The sequence below is a fragment of the Pavona decussata genome, unplaced genomic scaffold (genome assembly GCF_977016875.1).
Source record: "Pavona decussata unplaced genomic scaffold, jaPavDecu1.1 SCAFFOLD_64, whole genome shotgun sequence".
NCBI lineage: Eukaryota > Metazoa > Cnidaria > Anthozoa > Scleractinia > Agariciidae > Pavona > Pavona decussata.
The window spans coordinates 4,562,501-4,589,850 of record NW_028145484.1 but is presented as its reverse complement, the minus strand read 5'-3'; the positions used below and the strand labels follow the sequence as shown (position 1 = coordinate 4,589,850).

Below are 27,350 nucleotides of genomic sequence, written 5' to 3'. Positions count from 1 at the left end.
TTTGCATCATAAGTTATTTCTGACCAGATCATTGTATATAATCATAATTATAATCCATCAAATATTTTCGCTCGCGCGCGATTGGTCTAAATGTCTCACGTGACCGAATATACCCCAGCTAAAACTGGGGAATATCCGATGATATTCCCCAATTTCAAAAACTTCAAGGCGCTTCAAGTTTACAATTAAAATTAATGTCAAGATGGGGACGCGGTTTGCTTTTGTGACAGAAGGAGATAAACCTGCTGGTCGATAAAGCAGTATCAGAAAACGACATACGCTCAAAACGTTTTGGACGGTAAACTGTTCTTAAACAAAATGTTCAAATACTCAAGCTCGTTGCTACATGTTGCGAAAAATATTTGAAGGATAATAACCACAATAAATAATAGCCTCCATTTGGCTTTAAAAACTATGCTCAGATATTTGTCCTTGGACATTATCTGCTCCTCGAAGCTCACAGTTTTCCTCGAGCTTCGCTCTCGGAAAACTGTTCGCTTCTCGGAACAGATAATGTCCGCGGACAAATATCTGAGCATATTTTCGCGCCAAATGGAGGCTATTGTTTATTTATCGGCAGTACAAGCGTCAGAAATCTTTAGATATTTAGACGAGTCGTCTTTCTTAAGGTTTCTTCTGAACTAATCGAGCCACCGAACTGTTGTAATTCAAAGCTCAGAAAAAAAGTCCAAAATTTCCTCCACTAGTGATTCATCTCCTTCATCCTCTGAAGCAGAAGCAGCCGAAACAGAAGCGGAAGAGCCGCCATTTTCTTCAACCTCCTCCTCTTCTTCATCTCCTTCTGCTTCAGCCCCTTCATCTCCCTCTTCCAGATCTTCTCCTCCATCGTCATCAAGCTCCTTCCCACCTCTATCCTGTCCAATCTCATCTACTCCACTTTGATCCTCATCAAGATCTTCTCCTTCCTCGCTCGATTCTGTGATCGATTCTGTGTCTTTCTGTTGTTCTTGTTCTTCCTCCTCATCCTCTGTATCACTATCTGAGCTTTCTTCTTCTGTCTTCCCTCGGCGACTTATTGTTTGCCGAGGCGGCTTAGCGCGTACTCCATTTGAATTTCGTTTCTTCTTCCTGGACCGCGGAGCAGGTCGCTGCCTTTTATTTGAGTCATTACGGCGAGGATTGCTTTTTTGTTGACAATTTGACTTATTTTCTAGTGAAATAGCATTGAAGATTATTAAATATTATGTTAAAACATTTTCACAAAATTGAAGGAAAGGTAAATGTGTTGTTTGCCTGTCATACCTTGAGTTCCTTCGTCTGTTTCGTTAATCACTGATGGTTGTACTCTTCCTTTTCCGGGGATTTCCTAAAATACATATATTTTTAAATGTTCAACATTAAAAGGTTTGCGTTAGTTTTGATTGACAAGTGTTGAATATCAAAATATTAGAAACATTGTATAAAGTTCATTTTGTAGTGATTGCCATGGAAACATAAGTTTTACTAAGTTATTCAGTTTGATTGGGATAAAAATAGATATTTTAACCCTGAAGGTCTGTAAGAAATCAGGGATTGAGAGAAAAGAAAAAGTAAAAAAAGAACAACAAGATCTCTTATTGATGACTATTATATTAAGTACCGCAAAAATTTAACGTTAAATGCAGTTTCTCAAACTGATAAGGAACTTGAGAATTTCAACTGTTAGAATTAAAGTTAATTTGCCTTTTGTTAAACAGACGTCTTTCTATTGCGATTAAAAATTTTAGCATATGCAGCTGTTGAAAAACAAATGGCGAGCAAGGAAAGGGCAACGGGCTTTTTAGTCGACCTACGTGTCGTATAGCTTTTTGTCGACAGAGGCATATACTAGAAGTGAGAACTCAAGGAAATTCTGTTGATGGCAGTAAATTTAACAAAACTCGATGAATACTCATTAGAAAAATAAAATAAGTGGATATCTAAACTTTTCAATTACCGGCACAGGTTTTCCAAATTTTAAACTAGTAAATGGCATACTCCCCAACACACCACTCAAAGTTCTTCAAGCTTCCCCTATTTAATTAGCTTGCTCCTCGCACGTGCATATGCTCTCGCACGCACGTGCGCCTTTACAATGTTCTTAAGTTACCTGTTATAGTATTTCAATAAATCTATGCGGACGTGACCAAGACAATTCAAAACATACTGAGCCTAAGTCCGACACAAAATGAGATGTTCAGCTATGCACCAGGCATGCAATAAAAAATCCATTGTTAATGTTAAAATGTGCCCCTTTATCATTTGTGTTATTGGACCGTACAGACTGGAGTTTTACACGTATTATTATGTCTGTATTTATACTGATCATTTTAAAAACATTTGGTCAAACTAAACATGTTTTAACTGACTCTCAGCCTGGGCAATGTTCTATATGTTCTTACATTTTAGAGGCGGGGGTGGCGGCGGGCCGGGTAATCTCAGCATCAACGTTCTTATAAAAAAGGTTCTTGTGGAAAAACAAAAACAAAAACAACAATAAAAAAAAAACACGAGTCTAGTACAGGGCGGGTTGCACAAAAGGATCTTGAGATGGGTGGTAGTTTTCTGCAAGCATTCTCTGCGTTCCGAAAACATTTTCTCGAGTTTTATGTTGGTTCACTCGACTGAAGACGGTTTACTGAGGACGAGAAACGGGGGAGAGCGCAAGAAAATCCTTCAGAAGGCAGGAAACAACTGGATAAGACTCCCAGATATCTTAAGATGCTTCAGTGTAACCGCAGGTCCGGGCCTATATAATGTGGATATAAGCTGAGGGAATTTCATGCCAGCTGAGTAAGTGATTTTTCGGGATGCAAAATCCACCACTCCCCTGAAGACGAAACGAGATTTATTCCGGCAGCCAAACGACAGACCGCACAAAACATCGTTTGTGCATTTTTTGCTATGATATGAGCCATAATGGTGATCTTGAAAATTGCCAAATATTATTTTTCCACGGCAAATACACACCTTTTCATACGGCAAATCACGTTCACCTGAAGGTCCGCAACCCATATTCTGCTATAAATCAAAGCATTAACTAGACTTTTCCAACACTTCGATCTTAAAGTGAAGGCCTGACTTGCAGCATGAGATCTTTGTTACTAGGCAAAGATTGTCGAAATATTTTAAAGCAAAATTTCCATTAAACATTAAAATAAATGCTGGTTGAGTCCTCTTCAAGTTACCGTTAATTACGTTTTGCATATCATTGTGTTCATTGCTTTTTTCACATGATCAGAAAAATAAGCATGCTGCGACACTTTAACTTCTTCAAGACTGAACCGATCTCTCCGCAAACTTTCATATTTTAGGGTTTCGATAAAACGCTGACCCCCGGGTCAGCACCTAAAGCACCTTTCATACAGACTCCTGCAGACTAAACTTGGGCCCGTTGCCATAGTTACTTTGTCTGAAATGTCAGCCGTCTCCTCCCCCTAACCTGACATTTCAGACTACATCGGTTACTAAGCTTGCTCGGTAAGTGACCTTGAGGGCTGATAAGCTGCATGGTTGTTGCTCGAAAGTGGGTTCGGCTTTTGCCAAGGCTATCCACAAGTTGATGCTCCCCCGCGTGTCATGGAAGTTAGACTTTTCCAGCTTATAATAAGCAAAGGGTGATAACACAGCGGGCGGGTGTTTCTCAAAACTCTCCTGACATTTTGGACGCGAAAACTATTTAACGGACACACTGTTTCATTACCAAAAAATGTCTAAAATTTTTAAAATACTCTACAAAACGAAGAATTTTGTGTCAGTTTGCACATGACGACAATCACCAACAATCGAAAGAAAACAGATTTGAACTGAATTCTTCGCGGGTCCGAAAACTTTTCGGGAGTTTGGAGAAGGGAACAATAACAAACACCCCCAGACACCTATACCTAGGAGCATTACACCCCATCTTGCATCAGTCCCCCGCAGCAAACTTGGAAGTTGACAATGAAAACCTTTGGGTACTCCAAGCGAAAACGCGTTTTTATTTTTTTCAACTTTGATAAAGGAGGAAGGGGTCACTTGGGTACTGTCTTCAGGTCTGCCGGGATTGCACTGCATGCTCATACGCCCACCATAATACTGGTCAGCGTACTTTATGCTAGTGGGTGATTTACCGCTCCTTATCAAATCGTGCGACATTACTCTTCCCCTACTGTGTTTAGTTTATTTCAATGAAGAAGAAAATAGACGTGCCTATCTTGGTGAAGTTAAACGAATCCGACTTAATATAATGGAGGTTTTCAATCCATGGCCAGTTGAGCTTCGGTCGATGAGACGCCGCTGGAATGTTTGGTACAGATGTCATGTTCTTTGGCCCGAGGTAAACTTTGATCTTACAATAATGATAAAACGTTCTTAACTTAAAACCATTGGAAAATCATCTCAACATCTATCATAGTTTCAGTGTTAAGGGAATTCCAGCTTCTCTTGATCTTGGTCAGTTCACTTTAATTTCTCTAGCTAGCGTCTTTACAGTGAGCTTAATTAAAAGGCAATCTCGTACCCAGAGTCCTCAGGCTCTTTGGCCAGCGTTTAGTCGCCAGGAGAGACACTCTGGGGAACTGGAAGTTTATTACCGCAGGATTTTTGTGGCATTAACAATATGACAAGCTTGCACACAGCTCACATATAATTTCTAAGGAAAATCCTATGATAATTATACTACTAGTAATAATCAAAGATTAGGGAGTGCGTTTGATGATCCCAATCCCAGGCTCTCTCTCCTTTACCAAGTTGGTGATGATGTCATCCGCCCCTGCAAAATCTGCAGGGGATGCCAGATACGTGTCCCAAGATCCATTCATTTGTTGATCGACTGTCCCGTATAATGTCAACTCCAATCTTTATTAGGAAAGCGTTCTTTCTGCATCGAAGGCAATTATTAATGTTTGTACATGGTTACTCTTACACCAGTAAAATGTCATTGACTTTTTTTAACCTTGATTTTACGATATGGTCAGAAAATGGTCAGAAAATGGTCAGAAAATGCATATCGTTAAATCGGGATATCGTTGTAAACAGACTTCAGATTTATAAATAACTTTTGCCAGGACACAGAATTTTGATTGTTAAATAATTTATTGTTAGATCGACCATCGTGAAATCGAGGTTTCCACTGAATGTGGATACAGAGGTGAACAGAGTCCCATCAAATATTTAAAAGGTTTTGGGCAAGAGGGGTAAATGACTTTTTTTTACCTTAAACTCGAAATTGCTCTATTAAAATAAACCCTATTCTTAGCATACTGGTTGTCATGTAAGAAAATTAGTTTCATATAATTTTGATGTTAGGTCAAATTCTCCTCTTGTTTCACAAGCGAATACAAAGCAGTTTGGAAGGAGAATCTAGCAATTTAACAGAAGTCACTTAGGGCTTTTTTCCAGGCACCCCTTCATTTAATTTTTGCGCGAACTGCTGAGTATTTACAAGAAATAGCTTATTACTTTTGAGGAAAATGCGAGCTACCTACACAAAGGAGATATGAACCCTTGACTGATTTCAGTTCTTTTGTTCACAACTACCAATGCTTTGCTTGACCTGGTTTAGTCTTGCATACAAAAGCAATCAGTTAAGTGTCAGTATCTCCTTTGTATCATAGATCACTTGCATTTTCTAGAAAAAGAATAAGCTATTTCTTGTTCATTTAAAGTTTCTTACATTGACAACCAGTCTGTGTACAAAATAGGGCTCATTTGGAGCAATTCGGATTTCACGGCAAAAAAGTAATTTACTCCTCTCTTGTCCAAAACCCTTCAGTTATTAGTTCTAAAATCAAAAAAGTCATTTGCACCCCTCTTGGCCAAAACCTTTCATTTATTGGATCTAATATATACACATAAGTTACTCTTAGTATATAGGAAGCGATCAAAACTACTATACTCGAACAGAACCCACCAAACCACAAAACAGATGGTGCTCTCTGCCTGCACCCCCCTTCCTCAACCTCAAAAGGTGATGTCTTTATTGCATAGCCACCACTCTATCCAGCAGTAAAAAATTACAGTGAAATTCAAACCTCACTTTTCTTGTTTCTCTAGCCATGTTGACTCTTGCTAGCTGAATATAATTTTCTGTGTCAACTCAAATTTTAAAGCCAATAAAATTTTGTCGGTAGTGTCTTCGATAACCCCCCTACCCCAGACAAGGTGGGTCCTCTTTGAACAAACTTGTTTTGACCAGTTCCCTATTAACCTGGTTTCTGTAGCATGAAGCAACTATAAGTATTGCTATCCTCCCACAGATGGGGCACTAGTTGCCAGCAGTATTGATGAACTACAAGGAGTCCCTTATTTTTCCTAGGGATAGTAAAGCAAGCAAACCATGCGAGTGGCATGAAATCACCTCCCACAAGTAGACACAACGCTCTGAGGTAAGTCTCCCTGTGGGAGAGCGGCAATTTTTGGTTTGTACAATTTACAACAAGCAACGGGACCAGGGCCTTGCTTCCAGTTTTTTTTTTATGTTAGTATGCCTACTACTGAAAAACATTTTGGGAGGGCTGAGTATATACAGTGAAACTTGTTGACAGTTATATACATGCATGCACTCAATATTGTATCTCTGTTGAAAGCCAGGAATGCTGTGAGTAGCCAACCAGTTACAACATGGGTGGGAGAAGGTTCATAACTTGGTTCTATGAACTTGACAGTTTTGTTTGTTTGTTGTTGTTGTTATTTTTATTCTTTTTTTTTTGGGGGGGGGGGGGGGGAGGAGTGACCGGTATTAACTCTGGTCTGTTTTACCTTAGACACCCAACTCATATCTCATGCATGTTTTACATGAAGGAGAGACTGAAAGGATTTACCTGTGTATGCACTCAAATAAATATTTGAAAAGAATTTACCGCCTGCCACAAAAGAAAAACTATTAACAATCAATCAGTGTGCATATATGTACATGTACATGCATGTGGCAAAATAATCCTTTTCTGTGTCCTGAATGATATCAATGCCATGCAATTATTGAGTCTATATACATTTATATACATGAGATGTCAACTCTAGTCTCAGCTGGTCGACTTGCATTGTGAATTCTTCTTCTTCTTTTGTGATGTCAAATACACTAGTCAAACCCACCACCATCAAAGTCACCACCGCCATCAAACCCCCCACCATCATCAAAGCCACCACCGCCATCAAATCCGCCACCGCCATCAAATCCCCCACCATCATGAAATCCTCCCCCATCTCCACCATAGTGTTCATGGTACTCCGGCCCTCCATAGTGATGGTGCTCATGGAAATGATCTCCCCCACCATGGAAGTGGTCGTGATCATGTACATGGATGTGCGTTCCATGGCCATAATAGTGAGGCCCATGCAGAGCATTTGCCATCACAGCCCCGGCAGCCATTCCAACTAGGAGGTCTCCGCCTCTGTCTCTGTCCTGGACGACTACCGTCTGATTTTGTTGAACCATGCCTGGGGCTCCATACCCCACAGGTGCACCAGGATAGCCACGCTGATTGAAGTAGCCTGGTGGAGGCCCACGTTGTTGAGGGTACCCTCTATTGACAATCTGTTGTTGTGGATAAGCTGCAGGGTATTGCACTGTAAAAGGAAATAAAAATAACACAGAGTGAATTAAATTTACAGGCAGCAATAGCATGCTGTCCTATTACTCCCCTTTCTAGACCATGATATGGGCTGTGGCTCTTTGGTGCTGCACAAACCACAAACCTACCTAACATCTGGTCAAACAAAATGGCTAAAAAACTGTACTCTAACAATGGCTTTTGGTTGCACAAATAGCTACATACTCTGCATATGTACATGTAAGAGGAGGAAGAGTTAGTTTTGCCTTGAGTAAAGCAAAGCAGCTTATAAATATTGTTGCTGTAGTGGTTCACTGCCATAAAATAGGCTCGTCATTGAACTCAACGACATCTGGCAGACCACTTATTTGAATGTTGTTACAATAACTCAATTCTTAGATGACTTGTTGATGTTGATGGAGGTGGAGGTGGGACTCACTGAAATCCAGATGAGCAGAGACCCTTGGGTTTGAATTGATCACGACATGTAGCAAATTTAATCATTAACACAGGCAGCAGCTTGTTGAAAAGAGTCGACATGATGTTGATGTTCAAGTGAGCCAGCCTTTCAGTTTTGGAGGATCCTTTGCACACTTGCCCTCACATATCCATAACTACAGTCTCTGGGGCTGGTTTATTTCATAATACATGCACTGCATGTACATCAACAAACAAACAAACAAACTCATTTGCAGTCAGTCAGCCTGCACTTACCTGTAGTGTGTTGGGGTGCTGATGAGACTACAGTTGCTTGTTGTGTTGTTACCTAAACAGACATAAAGTGAACAGATACATCGAGTTTCAAACTTGAGGGAGAAAGCTTGCAAGCAAGACAGTATTGGGCAATTGAGACCGCTATTTATATATTTATTTATTTATTTATTTATTTGTTTATTTTGTTAACTGTGTAGAAAGTGAGTGTCCAAACACTGATTACAATGTAGACCTGGTTAATGATTAACAGAATAATGTTGGTTTATAGTTCTGGGTACAAATAAAGTTTGATTTACAGGCTAGCCGTAAACGTGAGTCGTAATCGAGGATGCATAACATTATAACTTTATACCACAGCTTTGGAGAGACTCAAGGGTTCTACGAACCAAGTTGGTAGACCACATTATATTCGACTGACAATTTTTAAAGGATAATTAAGTCTTATTTTTATTCCCGATTTCTTCGCCAAAAATTAATAAATCAATACCGTCAAATTGAAATAATTAAAAAGTTACGTGAAGTGATAAACAGGCTCTTAATTTAGTTTGAAATGTACGAAGAAGATTGCCTTCTTCTAACGATCGAAGTCAACCAGCTGTTACGAATGTTCTCACGGTAAAATATCGATATTTATTAACTTACGACTGCTCCGGGCGAGGACGAACCACAGCCCATGTAGAATCAATCTTAGCGACAGTTCCCACACAGCAAATTCACATTTATGTCTTGGATATTCCTATTTTGGTCTATTTTAACCGGAAAATCGGCGAGCAGTGTTAACGAGTAATGAAGTTTATTGACAAGCGCATGCGTAAAATGAAGGTTGCCCATAGTAACGCTTGACAAATCGACGGAAAACCAAACAATTGCGACATCTGCAAAACATGACGCAGCTTTTGGGTTTACGTCAAACTGTATTTTGTTTCCGGTTGTTTGCGGTTAATCTGCTTTTAAAAGAAAGTGAGCATCATCTTCTTGCGCAGCCAAGCCGAAGGCTCTGAGGTTGAGAATAGAAAGTGAGCTGACAACTCTACGAAAATGATTTTTTTTGCCACCGACAAAAAAGGTGACTGATCGATGATACCCAGTGGATGATACCTTAGCCAAGGGAGCAAACACCTACAGTGTGCCCAATTTGTAAAGTCAAGGATATAGTAATTAGAAAAATAGGCCATCACATCTGAGGGAGACTAAGCTGATTATCAAACAGTATAGCTTTAGGGAAACGTGCGGAGTGCGTTTTCCATCCATCTGTCGCTGAGTGAAACTGTCGCAGATTCCCAAAGCGTTTTTCTCCTTTCTCGTTGAGGAGTAGGTGCTAAAGCTCTGCGACAAAATCCAAACTATTCAAACCGGTCGTAACAGTTAATGTCATTTGACTGACTGAGGCCGATCCGAATGTATCTTTAACATCGGTATTGTACTAATATCTCCACTGACAAAAGCAGCACTTACGCACCGAAGTAGACTTGCTAGATTTATCCTCGCGAGTTTGGCGAGCGGGGCGAGCTTTTTTATGAGCTTTTTTAGACCGCGAGCGACGAAGTCGTCCCCCGCCATATCAATCGGACGAAGGACTTTTTTGAAAGTCTAGTACTGAAGTTGACAATTAGAATAAATACATGCAGACATTCAGGATGAAGAACGGCCCCTTTTTCCACCCTTGCAAAACATTTGAAAATAGCAATGGCGTTTCAGCCTCCCTGAACAAACCCTAAACTCATGCGCACAGAAAGTGAAGTAGGCTACCTTTGAGGCTACCTTCTCAACTGATTCACTTAATCGAGTCGCAAATATATGACGAGATCTTCTATTCTAGTGCGTTTGCTGTTGAATAAGTGTTTTTGTTTCCGGCATAGCAACATACATGCATGACAATTTAAACCTCGAATTATTTGTTCGCAACACTTTCCCAGAGTTAAGATTCTTACAAAAACATCAACAACGACAACAACATCAACAACAAAAGAAATTAAAAACAAAACAGTTCAAAGCAAACATTAGTAACTTACTAGTTTTATTTGGCATATAAAGAAAAGGTAGAACTTATAGGATATATATTCAAACTAACCGAGATTCATGCTCACTTTTAAATCAGTAAAATTGTTTTATTAACGGGTACTTTTGGGACCAAAACAATTTCGATTTTTCAATATACCAGTAAATTGTTTCGTCTGTCGGCGATTTACCCGCGAATTTAGACTACTCTGAATCTTATATCAACAAACCATCTCTTTGGCGTTCAGGAACTAACTGAATGTTCTGAAATAATTATAAGTATTCATATATGATGATTTTCACGCTGACAGGGTCAGCAAAACTCTCTTCATTAACAACATCAAATATGTCGCCGATTTCTTTTAACATATATCAAATAATTGTTTTGTGGTTTACGACCAAGCCACCAGTTAAAACTTCTCCAAGAAACTTGCCTCAAGAAAGCGCGCTAATATTGCCGTTTTAAAACCAAAAAAACCGTTCGTGACTGCGCTAAAAAGTCGATCTACGATAGAGTATCTTTAAGGAGAGTAAGCAGCTGCTAGTCCCAGCATCCTACTCTCCTTTGACCAGCTCCCACTGAGCCAGTTTGTGTTACACTTCTTAGTCATCTTTTGCTCTCTTTAAAAGCCAAGCTGTGTGAAGTGGGGGTCTCGACTCGTCCTTTGTGCGGATGCTTAATCCTCCTTTATTTTTCCATTTTTCTATAAACTGTAGATTCTTTTTGTGTCCTGACTGTAGGTTTGTTGTTTTGGCAACATGGGTGAATGTTTAAAGTCTGAGAATCGAATTAAATAGTCTGAAACCTAGGCGTTGATCTGGTGGGCGTACGTCACTGCGACTGACCAGTGCAATAACAGTACCTGTTGAAAAGCAATACAGCTTTGACTGAATCTCGTTTTAAGTGGAATCCTTGTAAACCTTGAATATATGGAGAAAATGTTGGAAACTACGGTTGTTACGTTGCTTTTACTGAACCTGTTGACCTTCTCAGTGTGGCTTATCTCAGTGAATACCTCGTGCTATCTCTTTATCCGGTAAATCCTAAATTTACCATAAATGTTTATAACCTGTTGTTTATACACGAAGCTCAATCCTGTAATATTTTTATTTAAAAAGTACGTGTTAAGAATACAAAATCAATTTTGCTGTTTTCGTTCCTTTGTGTGTAAACTTTTGGGTCACCAGTTCACACAGTATTTCGAGGAACCAACTCCTAATATGCTTTGATACAGATAACTTGGTTTATAAATTCTCTGTTTACGGTAAACTGGAATAAACCTTTCACTTGAAAGAATTATACTTGACAGTTTTCTCGCTTTGAAAAACTTCAAGCCGTTTTTCCATTGAAATTTCGCAATTACACCCGTTAAAATTTGTGTGGCAACCAATACCAGACTGATTTAATTAATTTAAAAGCAAATGTTTTAAACGGTCCGCTTACATATTTTATTGTCAACTTTCTAACTTAGATGAAGTTAAAGTTCTGTTTACTATCGTTTTCCTTGTGGAAATTTCACGAGTCTTCTCTCTCAATTTTTTTTAAATTTTTCTTGAAAACCGGGTAATTAAATTAGCCAATCGCGCAAATACGAAAAGACCTGTTGCAATTCTAGTTGACTTTGTTAGAAATGTTATGTTTACGTAGTGTTGCTAACTTTTGAAAGTTAAAATTTTTGATCGAAGTGTTCGCTTGTACATTTTGCGCTCAAATTTTTCATACCTTCTCAACTGACTGCTCTAGATGAAGTGGTTTAACATCAAAACGCAATGCAGTTCAAGAAAAGCCGCGTTCACCGGCTGCCCTGACGCGTTTCAGTTAATTTCTAATTTTATTAAGTTGGACTAAAAACATTCACTGTTGTTTCAGTGTTGGTCTAATGCGTTTCCTACCTCCTTTGCTCAATTTACTTGATGTACTTTTGTTCAGATTTAAGAGATTGAAACTCTAGAATCAACTTTTTTGTTCCGTCAAAACTCAATTCACACAAGGCGGGTTAAATCATGTTGGAGTCCGTATGAACTAGTACAACGCAACTATACATCAGTGCTCTTCTTCTTTCGATTGACCCTATTCCGGAATAGGAATACATACAACGATGACAAAACAAGAAATCCGGCCTCATAAGAGATTTTAGGAGGTACTGGAGTACGAGACGGCTCTTAAATTATCATGTGTCAGCGAAAGTTTGCAGAAATGGCTTCCCAAATTACTTAACTGAAAAGAGAAATCTAACAGCTATTCCGCTTACTCTTATTCCGGAATACGGTCAATCGAACGCAACCTAAAATCATTGGTTCTCTTTTAGACCTTCTTTGACCTCACGCGCTCTAAGAAGTGAGAGTCAAAATATTGTTATGATTTTGTGAGTAAACGAACAGGCCCTTTCCCACGCTCATCGGTTCCCATATCCCAGCCGTGATCAGTAGTAGCGGGATCCCAGTAGGAATTCTTTACACTGTAAAAGAAATGACCATCTCGCGAAACACATGGAGCTAGTTTGTTTACCAGAACAATAAGCTGATGAACAAAGGAAGCACACCACTGTATCACGCCATTCGTAGCGTGTATCTTCGCCTTTTGAATACAAAGTTTCGTGGACCGTAAATGGGGATAATGTTATTTGTTTTTCGACGGCAACGGCCATTTTGCGCGCCGGCTGTTAGAAATCTTGTTAATGCATCGGCTGTGTTAAATGCATCAAATTAACTGTTTGGTTACATCTGTTCTGCTTGTTAGTCGAAATCATAATCATGCCATAAAAAAGCTAAGTGGTTTCTCAACATATGACTAATTCTTAAAAACAGAAGTGGTCTAACATATTTGTCGCTTAAATTGAAGACTTCAGTTTTCGGCCTAAACTTTAGAGCTCAAACCACTCATGTCCTACTGCAATGCACCACTCGCGTTCAACTCACTTAGTGTTTGTTTGTTTGCAAGCACCATTAACGCTCATTATCTAGCCAACAAACTCTTCTTCTATTGAGGCAATACACTAAATTTGTAAGACTTAATAACTGCTAGGAGCATATATGATACTCTCACAGAAAATAGCAAGTCGTGATATCTTTGCTAGGAGTCGTAACTTCGACGCCGTTTATTCTTAGCACCACCAACAGGGAAACAGGAAATACAAAACTAGGGAACGGTGGCGTTGAGATATTCAATGAAAGAACAAAAAGCTAACTCCTTACTAATCACGAATTATTAGTTCTTTTGAAGACAGTATGGGTTACTTGGGTATTGAGTACATTGTTTAATTGTGTCCCCCGCGTGTAGTTCTGTTAGAAAGGCGGAGCTAAAACGGGCTTTTGGCCCGAGTTATTGGTTGCGAGTTTAGCACCTCTTTGAAGTCAACAATACAACATAGATTATTAACACAAACACTGGGAACAATGCAGGGCCGCACCGGCGACCCTGAGGGCTCTTTCAGTACGCAGCACTTTGTTTGCAGTCGGAGAATTTGATTGGCTCGTGATGAAAACAGGTACACCACCGTATCAATTACTGTGCTTGGTTAACAGCGTATCATGAGTATTACAACACGTTAAGAGCTCCGCAAGTAAAGCAGCGAGTCAGTCAATCCACAGGTCTTCATTAGCAGCAGTAGTAGTGCAAGCAACGCTACCGAGAGCAGTCATTAACTATAAGAATTCCATGTACAGAGCTTGGTACATTTAAACAAGTGCGACAAACTTTATCAAGATGAAAGAGAGCAGCGAACATGGTGATTACCAAGAACCGAACTTCAAAGACTCGCACAACTCTTCGGAGGAAAAAGATTTTATCCAACAACAAGATGAAGGCATAGAGAAGAGTCCTTCGCCGGACGAGGAAAAAGACAAGGACGGTGCGCCAGCGAAAGAAGAGCTAAAGATTGAAGGCAAAGACGGGGAGGACAAGCAGCATGAGAAGCCACCATTTTCGTACAATGCTCTCATAATGATGGCTATCCGAGGCTCACCAGAGAAACGTCTGACTTTAAGTGGCATCTATGACTTCATTATGAAGGTTAGTACTCGAAATGCTTTGATTCCTGCATGCGGTTGTCTTGTTGGTCCATGCGTGAAATAAATGGTAGATTTAACAATTTTACTGTACTTTTGGTGGTTAAATTTAGGTGACACTTTATTAGGGTTTACAGTTAGCTGTTAATATGACCTGACAAAATATTGACCTGATTTCATTTTGGTGTAATCTTGAGAATTACCACACCGTGGGAAGCTTTATTTCAAGCTCATCAGCGTTGTTAAGTTAAATTTTGTTGATTATATATACACATCAAAGTCAACCCATACCCAATAAGACGTCTTTCAAAGCACCTCTTAAAACCTTGTAATGCCTACGTTGTACAAGGTGTCGTTACCTCACTTAAAGTCTTCAACTGGATCTTTTTTGCAGAACTTTCCTTACTACCGAAATAACAAACAAGGCTGGCAGAACTCTATAAGACACAACCTTTCCTTGAACAAGTGCTTTGTCAAGATTCCTCGGCATTACGATGACCCTGGTAAAGGAAATTACTGGATGCTGGATCCTAGCGCTGACGATGTGGTGATAGGTGGAACAACTGGCAAGCTCAAAAGACGGAATCCGCCTTCCTCAAGAAGCCGTGTCGCGCTCAAACGCCAGCAGAGAATATCACCCATCCCAGGGTATTCACTCGATCCCTCTCACGGCTTCTGCTCTGGTTTTTGGTCGCACCCTCCATCGCTTTTTTCAACACCTTTATCGCCTCAGCTGCGAAGACACAACTTAATGGGAATGGCGTGTCATGGTATGAACTGTGCCGGGTCTTCCCTCCCTCATCCCACGCCGGTTCTTCCACACCCTTCACCCAGCGCGAGGTGCCTCGTCCCTTCATCACCAGACATGACACTTCCAAGCCACTGCCATGGATTGGGACTTCTACAACCCTCCTACCCGCAAACCAACCCGCTTTTTCCCACTCTCAGTCATTCACGTTCCCCGTTAGAATCCGGTCAATGGCCGGCCACCATTTCCTCGTCTCCATTCTTGTCAGATCGACATCTTGTTAACAGTGACTCTATTTTTCAATCCGCCTTCAGTGCGGTACCCAGACTGCCATTTCCTGCTCCTACGAGAACGAACTTCTCTTTCTTAAAAGAGAACGCGTCGCCTGTAGTTTCATGCACGCCTTTTCTATCCGATTGCAAATAAACTGTGAAAATTGTACTAAGTGTAAATGCGAATTTAAGTATATGAAAAGTAGAGAATCAAGGGAGAGGAGAATGTCTCTTAATGACATATTTGATGCTGGTATTACCAGCAGAGAGATTTTCAATTTAATTACTGACTCGAAGCGAGCAGTGCGTTTTCTCTTCGTAATTCACTGTTGCCATTCCATTTTTCATCGTACCCTGTTTGAAACCACAAGTGTCACAACGATTTAAAGCGATGTATTTTACACATTGGAAGAAAAAGGAAATTCAGTCACCAAGTCGAGTAAACTTTCGCTACCTTTTGTCTGTGTTGACACCTTGCTCTGTGAATGTAAGCAAATAACGAATAAATATTTATGGCGTAGATTTGACTCCTTAATTCAATTACTGCATTAATATTTAGCGACACGGGTATTTTGTGTGGACTTGTGATCTGGAAATGTTTGCCGACCAGGTTCAGTTATTCATCCAGTGTATTCTTGGTTAACACATGAGGATTGCAAATACGCTCAGCCATCTGTAAGAAAACAGATCGTTAAACAAACGGGAAAAAAAAGGAGATCAATGTTTGTATTGAGGTTTTGTTGACCATTTACACTTTTTAAACCCTATTACGCCAAGAATCAATTAGTACATTTTATCGTTACAACACTTTGCTCTTGGTGTTAATAGCACTGTTTTCCTCTACTTTTCAAAGAGTATTTTGGTTTTTGTAACTGGGTGGCGTACACTGATTTGATTGAGTCAGCCGAGAGATTTTAGTCTTTTTGCTTTTAGCGTTCATATTATTTTTCCAGCCTCTAATTCCAGAAGGCTCGTTAATTGCTTAAAGCAATTAGCAGAAAATGCACTCTGTAAAGCTTTTGCCAGCGTAATTAGCACCTTTAGCTTTACTCTATGAACTCTTTTTTTTTCAATGATTACTCGACAAAGTCCATTTTCGATGCGTCACACATGCAAGGGTCAAACGACGCTGTGATTTCACATCGCTTTCAGCAGTTTCCCTCACTTTCCAGTATTTTAAAAAACTTACTGCAAAGAATCTCAAGAGTTTAAGTTCACACAAATGCACTTTTTTTCGAATAACCCTGTGGAGTTATTTGTTTGCGAGTTTGACAATAGCACAGCGTGGAAAACATATGAGTTGCGACTTAAGCGCATTGATATGATAATTTTCCGTAAGAGCGTTTTTACACACAAATCAATAGCTAAAACAAATAAGATAATGGCTGGAATCCTGTAGTGTTCGCTCAGTTCGCAGAGTTCATTATATAGTTAGCCATGTATTGTTCAGGCACTGTGGGCTTGCCATTGTTTATCAACCTCTTCATCGTCTGTTGTGTAACATTGGGGAGGCCTATTTACAACTAGGTTGAGCCCTACTACAGAGCAATTTTCTTAATTAATCGTCTCCAAAGACGTCCCCCCTTCTTAAAGCCTGTCGTATGTTTTGTGTTCACGCTTTTGTATAAATAGCCAGCTCGCAACGAAGTAAACAACTCTTACTTAGTTTAGGTTGTTTAATTTGGAACGTCGATTTGAAAACTTGTCTTGACAACGCTTTCAGTACAGCTCTGAGTGAGGAATTATAAGCCGTTGTCGGAATGAAGTAACTTTTGAGACGTCTAAGTATTACCGCTTTAAAGTTATTTTCTGGTCAACAGTCAAGCAATCAAGCATACGGCAGCAATTAGCAGTGAATAATTCCGAGACTAAACAAAGGCGCCAATTGCCTTGCACCAAAGTTCAAATAGCAATAAAATGAAGATACTGCTACTTCTTTGAAGGGCGAGATTGCTAAAACAGATGCTATGTCAACACGACGCTAAATGTGTAGGAAAAACACAGCTTCAAAGAAAAAAAAAACAAGTTTCTTGTACATATATATTTACTATAACAAAAAATGCTCGGTTAGTTTGCATGTGTTTTAATTCTTTATGAATCTACAAAATAAAGCCAACTTTTTGAATTTCCTTTCTTTCAAAAGCTCGCTTAGATATGCATGAATTCCAAAACGCCTTTTCATCGTTATTATTTGTATGTAACAGGTAATAATATTGTCCATGAATTCGCATTTGCCTTTCTACAGTACATTGATTGTTTATAAAGACAGCCATTTTTGTTTATTGTACAGGGGCATACATGTTTCGGCTAGCCGCTTTCCCTTAGGCAAAATAAAACATTGAAGTTGTTCAAGCCTTAAAAACATATTCAGCCGTTTCCGTAAGATGTTTAAATCATTGATATAAGGGATTTCAGCTCATTAAACCATTCCATACGATAGTGAATGGAGCTCTTACCCATTGCATTCGTTTCGCAAACAAATTGTTCAAACGCAGAGTAATTTATTGTTTTTAATTTCATCTTTTTAAAATATGTATTCGCTATACAAAGGCGTGGTTTCCCGCTGAATCGCTCAGATTCGCGAAATCACGGAACGTGGAAATTGTATAACAAACGTCCACTTTACCTACACAAAACACTTGCGAAATTTGTTGACCCGCTGTAAATACTTCTCAATATTTTCGTTTCTGTTTCCTTCAAACATTCGGATTTTGACAATGTTCGTGTTTGCACTGTTAGTAAGTTCTCACGGCGGGGAGGTAACTATATATACAGCAAGCCTGCTCATCGTGTGCCCAGAGAAAATCACAATAGCGCGCTGCGAGACTGCAAGGGTCTCTCTGCGTGTTGCTATCGTTCCACGTTGTTGGTATAACGTCGGTCTAATTTCTGGCCCCCCCAGAATAATTGGTTTCCTGAATCTTTAACAGTCTAACTCCCAATCTGTTTCGGAAGAATCTGGGCTTGTGATGCAAGATATACCTTATTAAAAAAAATTCACGACTAAATTTCGAGATTTCGGAAAGGCGATATTTAGCGGCATTAAACTTTTGTGACTTTTTCAAATTTGCTGAAACTTTCTTCTAAGAAACAAGTGACTCACCTTTTCGTGTCAAATGATTTTCGCGATAAAAAGGTTGCGAAAATAAGGCAATAAACAGCACAACAGGAAATAAACAATTTTGTAATCTATAGCTCTCTTTTGAATGAACACACTTAAGGATTTCATCCACAGACGCGAAAGAAACACATTGCATGACTTCTAGTACAATTTTGCGAGGGAAAGAGTTTTGTTATCGCCACGGGTTTCAGGAAATTGTAAAAAAAACGGTGTAAACTGCTACTGCGACAGCAGCAGGTGAACATCTTTATGTGGGTAAACCAACAATAGACATGACGCACCGGACGACACTAGCATCTTGCTCGCGATTAAGGACGAAACGTTTATCAAAACAATGTGTATATAACATGTTATGTTCCATTAAAGGGAGTTGTTAAATTTTGGCGGCACGATACAGCCGCTGCTACCGCTCAGATTCCTGTTGTTTTGGTCACAGTCGGTACTTGTAAAGCTTTTGTAACAAGGAAGTTGTACCTGAAAGCGACGCTGTGCGCTAATGTTTAGTGTCGTCCTGCTAAAAGAACAACAGTGGGATTGTTTTCATAGCCATTTGCTGAAACTTTCTAGGAAAGTTTTAGCCTACTTATTTGTGAAAGATATAAGATATGTTGTATAAGATATAAGATATGTTAACTTTGTTTTGAAATCTAAAAGATTGCATGCCCTCTCTTCGCTTATAGAACACTTTAGATACTGTCAGTTTTAAATGCTCTATGGAAGAGTAATTTATCCGTTATGACTTTGAGATCATGCATCGTTGCTGTTAAAACACGTTTGATTTTGGTCGCCCTTTATTAAAGTAATTTATGTTGTTTTCTAGCGATGCCTCAGTTTAAACGTGAAAATCAGCCCGTAAAACCAAACTTGTTTTACTGGACTAAATGCAGCGTTTCATGGACGTTTTTTTTTAAAAATGGCAGAAATTTCTTGTTTGAGATGAACCGGAGGAGCCATTTTCGAATTCGTTGATTCCTTATTTTACGAAAGAAAACACAAATGAAAATGCAGTTGTGTGGTATGGCCTTTTACAACGACTCGTGCTTTCAACGTTTGACTTCGGCCTTAGTTCGCGAGCTACTTTCTTAAACATTGTTACTGGTTAGTGAACGATTTAGGACACTCGCGAACAACAGTGCTCTTCTTTCAATATAAAATAGATAAATCTCGCCGAGCTGTTGTGGAGGCTGAGGAGAACACATATCCTATAAAGTATTCCGCATCCGTTGTGCGTTTTGCAGTAAGGCTGAGCTAAACAACTATTTTATTCTCAGCGCTTGCTCTATTTCATAAAACGTTGCTTGCAAATATGGCTTGGCAGTCGTCTATCCTAGGGAACTCGGCATTGTCTAGTAGCTGTGCTGCGATGCTCCTCTAGTAATTAAAGTACATGAAAACAGAAAATATCAATACAATTATATGAATGCTAGTACTGTTGAAGCATGAGTAAATAATAAGTCCGTTTATTTGTCGTTTGAAGATGAGCTGTCATGTACTGATAGGTTAAATCAGGATCAGCTATGTTTCTTGTTTTTCGACGGTACTATGTAATTTTTGACAAACAATTATCAGATTTTTAGTCAAACACTGCTCAAGCAGCTGCCACGATTTAAAAGTTTTGAGTTAATTCTTTCTTTCTTTTACAGTCTTATGGCTTAATCCGTGTAAGCAGTATTTTACTTTATTGACCCCATTTCTGGCGTTTTTCCCATTTGAGATACCTGCTCCTTTCAAGACAAAGGAGTAAAATTAATTTGGTCGTACTGTATCTTTTATCTAATGCGCTCCGTTCCAGGCGAATTGAACAAAAACATTGTCATAATTAGTCCTGTTTGTATGTAAACCTTAACCATGGTTGCAGATAAATAAAACAGTTTTCCTTTCAGACATTTCCGTTTTATTCAAACCAAAATGACAAAAACGTTAACACCACACCTTTTATCGTCACCAGCTACGAAATAATAGTTACTATTCTGTTTTTAGCGTTCTCACGGGTTAAAAGATTCATTATTGTCTTCTGCAAATGAATGGTTCCATTTAACCTTTCTTCCCTCGCAGGCTATTTGATTAAAAGGTAGAAGCAATATTTTTTTCAATTTAGTTCACGTGGAAGATTTGCGGGTCTTTTTCAAAATGTTTTTCTGAATTATTTATCAACGATATGCAAATTTGTTTTGTACCTTCAAATGGCTGTTTCGCAGCTTTACCTTCATGTGTTGTCCAAAAAAAGTACTAAAAAAAAGTATTTTCCTTAGATTCGTAAACACTGTACAAAATGAACCTTCCCGAAACGTTTTTAACCGATGTAACATTTCTTAAATCCACTCCCAAGAGAAACCATTGGCAGAAGTGCCAAAAACGTCCGGAGAATTAGGGGTAAAATCGTGAAAATCCAGTCTGAAAAGCACAATAAGATACTTTTAAGTCAGTTGCAATAGCAATTGATTTTGAAAACGTTCTCAAATTCATAACGACTGAGTAAACAAATAATTCACTTTAATGGATTATCTTGAACCGAGGCTTAAACAAAATCAAGGAAAACTGAACACGGCCAATAGTTTTTTCCAACTCTAAACAGCTCCGCTTTTCACAAACGCAGACAAAAAAAATGGATTTTGGTTAGAAACCAGGTACTACCAAAGAACACTTATTTTTTAATGTTAACAGTAACCAGCGACAAAGCCGCATATAAAATCACTTGCTCGCCACCTGTCAGAACAGCAGTAGATGGTAAAACGCCAAGTAAAGTCTCTCAGCGAGAACAGATCCAGACAAAGAAGGCATGGTAGATAATTTCGTATTTCGTTTTGGTGGTAAGAGGTTTGGTGACATTCCAGACATAACGGTCGTGGAGTTTTAAAAATTCACGAGTCGTTTCTTACAACACATTACTAAGTCACTTGTTTTTTTACTACCGCTAACAGGCTGCTTTTCAAAATCCCAGATTATGAAAGCGAACCTATGATTGGAGTTAATAAAGAGTAAAAGAAAAGCTAGTCGTGTCTACTGTGTAACATTCAGAGGAAATTAGGCAATTCAGATAAGAAGACGCGAAAAAAAGACCACTTGATAAGACTGCAAGTTAGTCTTTATTGGTCATTTAGTTGAAGAGTTCACGGTTGTACTTATGTTTATATTTTAACGGCGCTACACACAAAATGCTTTCACTTTTATTCGTTTGCCCAACTTTCTTAAAGTTGAGAAAGAATAAGTTGGAGCCATTCCGTGAACCTATGTCTGTCTGTAAGTACTTAGGTTACCGATTATTTTTTATCGCAGATTGCTTTCGTATTGTTAGTTTAACTGTAGTAAATAGTTATTCTTTTAAGCCTTTAACTGTTATATATGTGATTTATACATGTGCGTAGAATGTGCATTTTTAATAGCTATACATGAGTCTATACCAGCGTTTACCTTGTATTCGCTGACCCATCTTGTAAGATAAATAAAGATTCATTTATTTATTCATTCAAGTCAATCTTGACGGGCTGTTTATTTGAAGCTCTCCGAATAGTTAATTGAGTCAATTGCAGGTTGCTCTAACTTATTTAAACACCGCATGAAGAACTGACCTCGAAAGTACTATTCTTTCAGGTAGAATGTAATTGCTCCGCGCCTTAATGAAGTAGTATTATTCTTGTTCATGCCTACAGCTGTTGATGTTGCAGGTGTTTTGTCACTTAGTTTTCAACCGTTTCTATTCATACTGAGGCTAATGAACGGCCTGTTTACAAGGCCACGTGATTTGCTTTCTCTCTAGTGTTATCTGGGCTTTGAAGTTATTGAAAAACAGCCTAATAAAACTTAATGAAGTTAAATCACACACATTCAACGCACAAAGCACTGATGTGACTGTATATGGCCGTTGATGTCCTAATGTGTTTAAGCTCTCTCAAGGCCAATTCGTCCTTTATTCTATTTTAAGGCTTAAGTTTGTTCCTTGCTAATTGGTTCTAATTGCCTCCCTGGGAGTTATACAGTACCAAAGCTCTTAACGCCACGTAACGTACAATTAAAGCCGGGCCACATGGACGTGCGATGGCGTTTTTTGAACTGTGCTATCACGTAACACGAATTCGGTTATAGTTCCCCTCTGAATTAAACAACTCTGTAAATTAGTATACCAATTTGGAATTTATGGAAGAACGATGGAGAACGTTCGCGTATGAAAATTCCAAATTTCGTTTTATTTTGTTATCTGAGAACTGTTTTGATCCGCACACGACTGAACTCACTTAGCATTTATTTGCTGTGTTCTTTTCGTGGAGAAACTAGTTTCTTGACAAAGAAACATTCGCACTACATTGTTCAAAATACGTTTTATTTACTGAACAGAAACATACACATGTACATATGCAAAACTCAAATAACATTCAGCTTGCGCTGTGTATCATTTATAAAATGTACGCCATTTCCTGTTTTAACGTTTTGTCAACTCGGGACAAATAACACAAGCTTTTCAACAGCATATAAGAAGATGCTAGAAGAGGAATGATGTTAATATGCTTTCTTATCAACACAGATTGTAAAAGTGTTAAAATACGAAAAAGGGAGCCTCAAACACTGGTCTGTGTAATGTAGCACATGGAATCCAAAAGAATATAACCACTTCGTTGCTGAAGAAAAGCGAAGTTTTGTGTACTCCATTTTTGCTTTGTAGTACAGTATTCTCTCTGGTTAGTTTGTGAAAAGTATTCTAGAAAACACGCGAATGAACAAAATAATAAAAAAATATGTTAGTTTCCGTCAACTGAAGTGATTCTAATCAGTAAAGTTTTCACTCCCAGAGGCAACCTTCAGTTAAGTAATGTGGCTCCGTCTTCTGATTCCCTAAACGGATTTTAACCGTTCAAAGGATTGATATAAAGCCGTAGATAAACTGGGTAAACTGCATGTGAAACTTGTTGTTTTTGTTTCCTTTTCCCTTCAATTTTGAATAGTGAACTTTTGGATTACAAGAATGGAAAGAAGGAACGCTAAAGGTTAAAGGTATACTTCCAGCCTGCATGTAAAACTTTAAAGTGGACTTAATTACCAAGGCCTTCTTTATTCAAGCTGAAAATCATGGTTGCAGCGACATCGTGAAGCACATTGACAATTGTCCAAGCTGCAATAAAAGAGAAAAAGCACCGTATCATATCAGTTTCCCTAAGTACGCCCTCGCCAGTTAATAAGTTATGATAATCGTAAAAAAGGAGTTTAAAAGTATACCAAAACATGTGTTAATATTATATCTAGTTTGAAAGCCAATATCGTAAGCCCAGTGATAAAACCGGGTGCCACTGTTTAAGTGAATAAATCACATTAAAATACAAGCTTAAGTGAAGGCGAGCTCTGATTGGATTAAAGGCGTGTTTTAATAGCTTTATAGAAACACGATAAATTTTCCACGGGCTATATTCTAAATGAAACAGAAAACCCTTTCCTTGTTTCTACAGGCTTCGTAGAAATACTCCGGAATAGAACTCGGGGAAACTGTTTCCGCGTCTGATCTTGGTTGTCTCAAACTTTAAAAATCATATTTCTGTGACTATTTAGCGTAATTCGGTGACTGACTGTAAGGCAAACTCGCAATCCGATTGGCAAATCAAGGGCGGTATAATTTCGATGCACTGCCCTTGGAGCGCGTACGTGCAAGGTATAATTTTGCCAAACTCACAAACCAAGTAGCTAGAAATAAACCATTTTTACTGAACTGTTTTCTTTGTTGAATATATCGGTTACTGGCTTATGTTAAAACAATTCCAGACCCCAGAAACTGTGAAAAGACTGGTAGGATTGTTGGATCGTTTGTGGAGACTAATGAACATGCATCGCGCCGACGGATAAGTAATATCTAGAAGTTTGGTTTTGTCCAAAATTTAAACGTTCGAAAAAGTAGCTTTATGAGTGACACAGTTGTTTTAAAAGGAAGTCAGCTATTGAAAGTAACAGTTTAGAAGGTCCTCAAGTTGAATTTTTAGAAAAACATCTACCGATATCCGAGTAGGATAAAACAGTGGGACAAGGAAATAAGATTAATGGTAATATAAGAAAACTTAAACTCACCCAAAATCGTCTAGAGACTTTAAATATACTACTTATAGATGCAACTTATTGTACTTTGAATACGATTTTTTTAAAGTGCAGTGTACTATTACAGTGTTGTAGCGTGCGGCTAGAAGCCGTTAAAACTCTAATAACGCTTTCTATCCATCCTGCATTACCTATCATCATACCTTATTTGATCGGGAACGTATTTCCGCCGTGGTTCAGCCGTCGTAGTAACATGGTCTTAGTGTAAGCCCGACAACAATAAAATGAACAAGCACGGCTACCAGCCAACATTCAATTAAAAATTCGTTTCATTATCAAAAAACAAAACCCTAGAAACCGGGCTTGAACGGGTCTTCAATAGCGTTAATATTACTTGTCTATCACTTTCATTAAATCATCTTTGCTCTTGAAGAATTGAAGAGTTATATGAAGTCGTAAAGGAGTTCAGGGACCGGAATGTCATGAGAGGCCTTAAAATACTAATTCAAAGTTTTGTTTGTTTCACCTAAAATGGCCCCAAAAAATACTGCCATGAGGTAATGTCTGGTACCCTTGAATTGTTTTCAATTAGCTTCTTTTAATTCCATAAACCATTGTCTGAGACCATTTTTGAGAAACTTGAGTTTTTCAAACAAATGTCATTTCTTGACAACTAAAATGGAAGCATTTTACTTATCTGATCTTTCCTATTTCAGTTTTGCTTAGAATTACCACTGCTCCGTCATCGTGTATTTACAGTTTCTCTATTTACTGGAAAAACAGAATTTTCATCAATTGTACCCGTCACGTCTCACGCCTTGTCCACTTGTATTTGGTGGTCACCTAGGAGCATTAATGATAAATAAGAACTATCGTTTGAAGCTTCCACCTGTTGATAAGGGTAAAGCTAATAGATCTCGAAAACGGACTGGTTTAATTGATCCTGACCTCAATTTCTTTTAAGAAATAGGTCATCCAGTTCATTTTCCGGTAACCTTTTTGACCGAAATATGAAGTCGCATGTTGACTAAAACACCTAGGGCCAGTTATTAAAGGACAGTTTAGACGGTGTTTAAGAAAACCACGTTCTAAGCCATTTTCAATTTTGCCAACAATCATGTCTAAACATTGTCTGCTGCTAACGGTAGCAAAAAGGCTTGCATCCCAGACTAGAAGACTATCTACTTAAAATAGACCACTTATAAACAGATTTGGAGGCCCACTGATTTTCTTAAGCCACGGCCTAAGTTAGACTTTGTTTAAATAACTGGCCCCTAGAGTTCTTACAACACCACTTAGATGCTAACAAAACAGGGGACAACTTATTATAAGATCTACACAAACAGATTTTAAAGATGTTTTCTAAGGTTATTTTAGTCTACGACTGCAGCTTTTGCATTCAAACTACTCGGTAGCAACGTGATAGGATGTTAGAAAAAAGATCTGTGTGCAATGGTTTGAAACACATTTAAGAATTCACATCGATAAAGCACATGAAATTAATATTTATTATCGCGCGTTATTGAAAAAACAAAGCGGCCCCCGCAAAATGGAGTTCTCTTCCTTTGTGTGGAAAATTTAATTTAAACAAGTGTTAAGTGAATCGTCGGAAGTGTGATTGCATTTTAATGTTCCTTAATGTACATGATTTTGTTTAAAATGTTTAAAAATCCTTCACTGAAGTTGAAAAGGTTGAGAAGGTTGAAACGGACTATAGCCAAAAACAAATTGTTGGGTGTGCTTTATACCCTTAACTGATGGAAAGTGGGTTTTCTTCGTATAATTAAACATTAATAACGAGGACAATTGTTTCGTCTGAACAAACTTATTACTTACTTTTCTTTCGACAGGATAATTACATATTTTCAATAGACAGTTTAACACAAAGAATATGAGGGAATTTTGTTCAAAGAGGCCAAATTGTAACCGAACCCTTCTTTGGGGATATCACTAATCGTACATTTAAATTTGGTAGTCGAACTGAATGGCTGGACAAATTCATTCGTTTCTTTCCTTTCAACTAAATTGTCAATAACGCCGATGTAATCTTGTTTCAAAAAGTCTAATAAATCTAATGGGCCAGTTATTTAAACAGAGTCTAACTTAGGCCACGGCTTAAGACAATCACGGTGGGCCTCCAAATCTGTTTAAAAGTGATTTATTTTAAGTAGGTAAATAGTTTTCTAGTCTGGGATGCAAGTCTTTTTGTTACCTTCGGCAGCAGATGTTTAGACATTGCGATTGGCAAAATTGAAAATAGCTTAGAAGGTGCTTTTGTTAAACACCGTCTAAACTGTCTTTTAATAACTGACCCAATGTTTCTTGAAGGCATCAGTAACTGGACATTAATTCATTGATGGTTAGCTTAAAAAGCCCTGTTTTACTGTATTTATGAAAGCTTCTAGAAAATGCCTAGATTTTAGTGTCAATAAAATTGTGAAACAAAGTCCTAACGACCAATCTTTGCCACCAAATTCTAATCTGGTAATATTTTTTCTGTGATGTTCACACAAACTAAAGAATAAGACACCGTAACAACTGTTTCACAAGTGAAATCCACCATAACAAAAAAAAATTGCCCTTTATACATAAAGCGATTATACGCCTACTATTGAAACGTTGTTTTCGTTAGTTAATTATTACATCAGTCTAAGTTGCATCCACTTTATACAGGTGAAGTTTGTGATTTGTGTATCTCTTTTTTAAATGTATAATCACGTTTTCAGCTCGTATAGAGACAAGAAAAGTTCATATCCTTTTCCGGCCTATGTCGCTTAAGGTCGAAAGTCCAAGGCTCTCTAACCTACGCTAAACTATCCAACTACATGTAATGCCATGCCGGGCGTTTAAGACAATTTTTTACCAGACGTTCCCTTAAAAGGTGATATGAAACATGTCTGTAGAAGGCATTTTTAGACTACAATGCCACGCTTGCAGGTTTGTCAAGGTCAGAGAAACATCTTATG

At 38.5% G+C, this 27,350-nt stretch overlaps 2 protein-coding genes across 2 annotated transcripts; one reads left to right on the top strand and one right to left on the bottom strand.

Annotated features, from left to right (window-relative positions):
• Positions 1 to 5,773: 5,773 nt before the first annotated feature.
• LOC146478615 (uncharacterized) lies at positions 5,774 to 9,032 on the bottom strand. Its single transcript, XM_085112201.1, has 3 exons — positions 8,868 to 9,032; positions 8,226 to 8,277; positions 5,774 to 7,527 (listed from the first exon to the last, which is right to left on the bottom strand). Exons 1-3 carry the CDS (start codon positions 8,898 to 8,900, stop codon positions 7,040 to 7,042), a joined length of 573 nt encoding a protein of 190 aa, XP_084968327.1. The 5' UTR covers positions 8,901 to 9,032; the 3' UTR covers positions 5,774 to 7,039.
• A 4,730-nt stretch (positions 9,033 to 13,762) lies between these two features.
• Positions 13,763 to 15,762, top strand: LOC146478614 (uncharacterized). Its single transcript, XM_085111737.1, has 2 exons — positions 13,763 to 14,235; positions 14,626 to 15,762. The coding sequence occupies exons 1-2, from the start codon at positions 13,930 to 13,932 to the stop codon at positions 15,403 to 15,405; spliced, it is 1,086 nt and encodes a 361-aa protein (XP_084967863.1). The 5' UTR covers positions 13,763 to 13,929; the 3' UTR covers positions 15,406 to 15,762.
• The last annotated feature ends 11,588 nt before the right edge of the window (positions 15,763 to 27,350 follow it).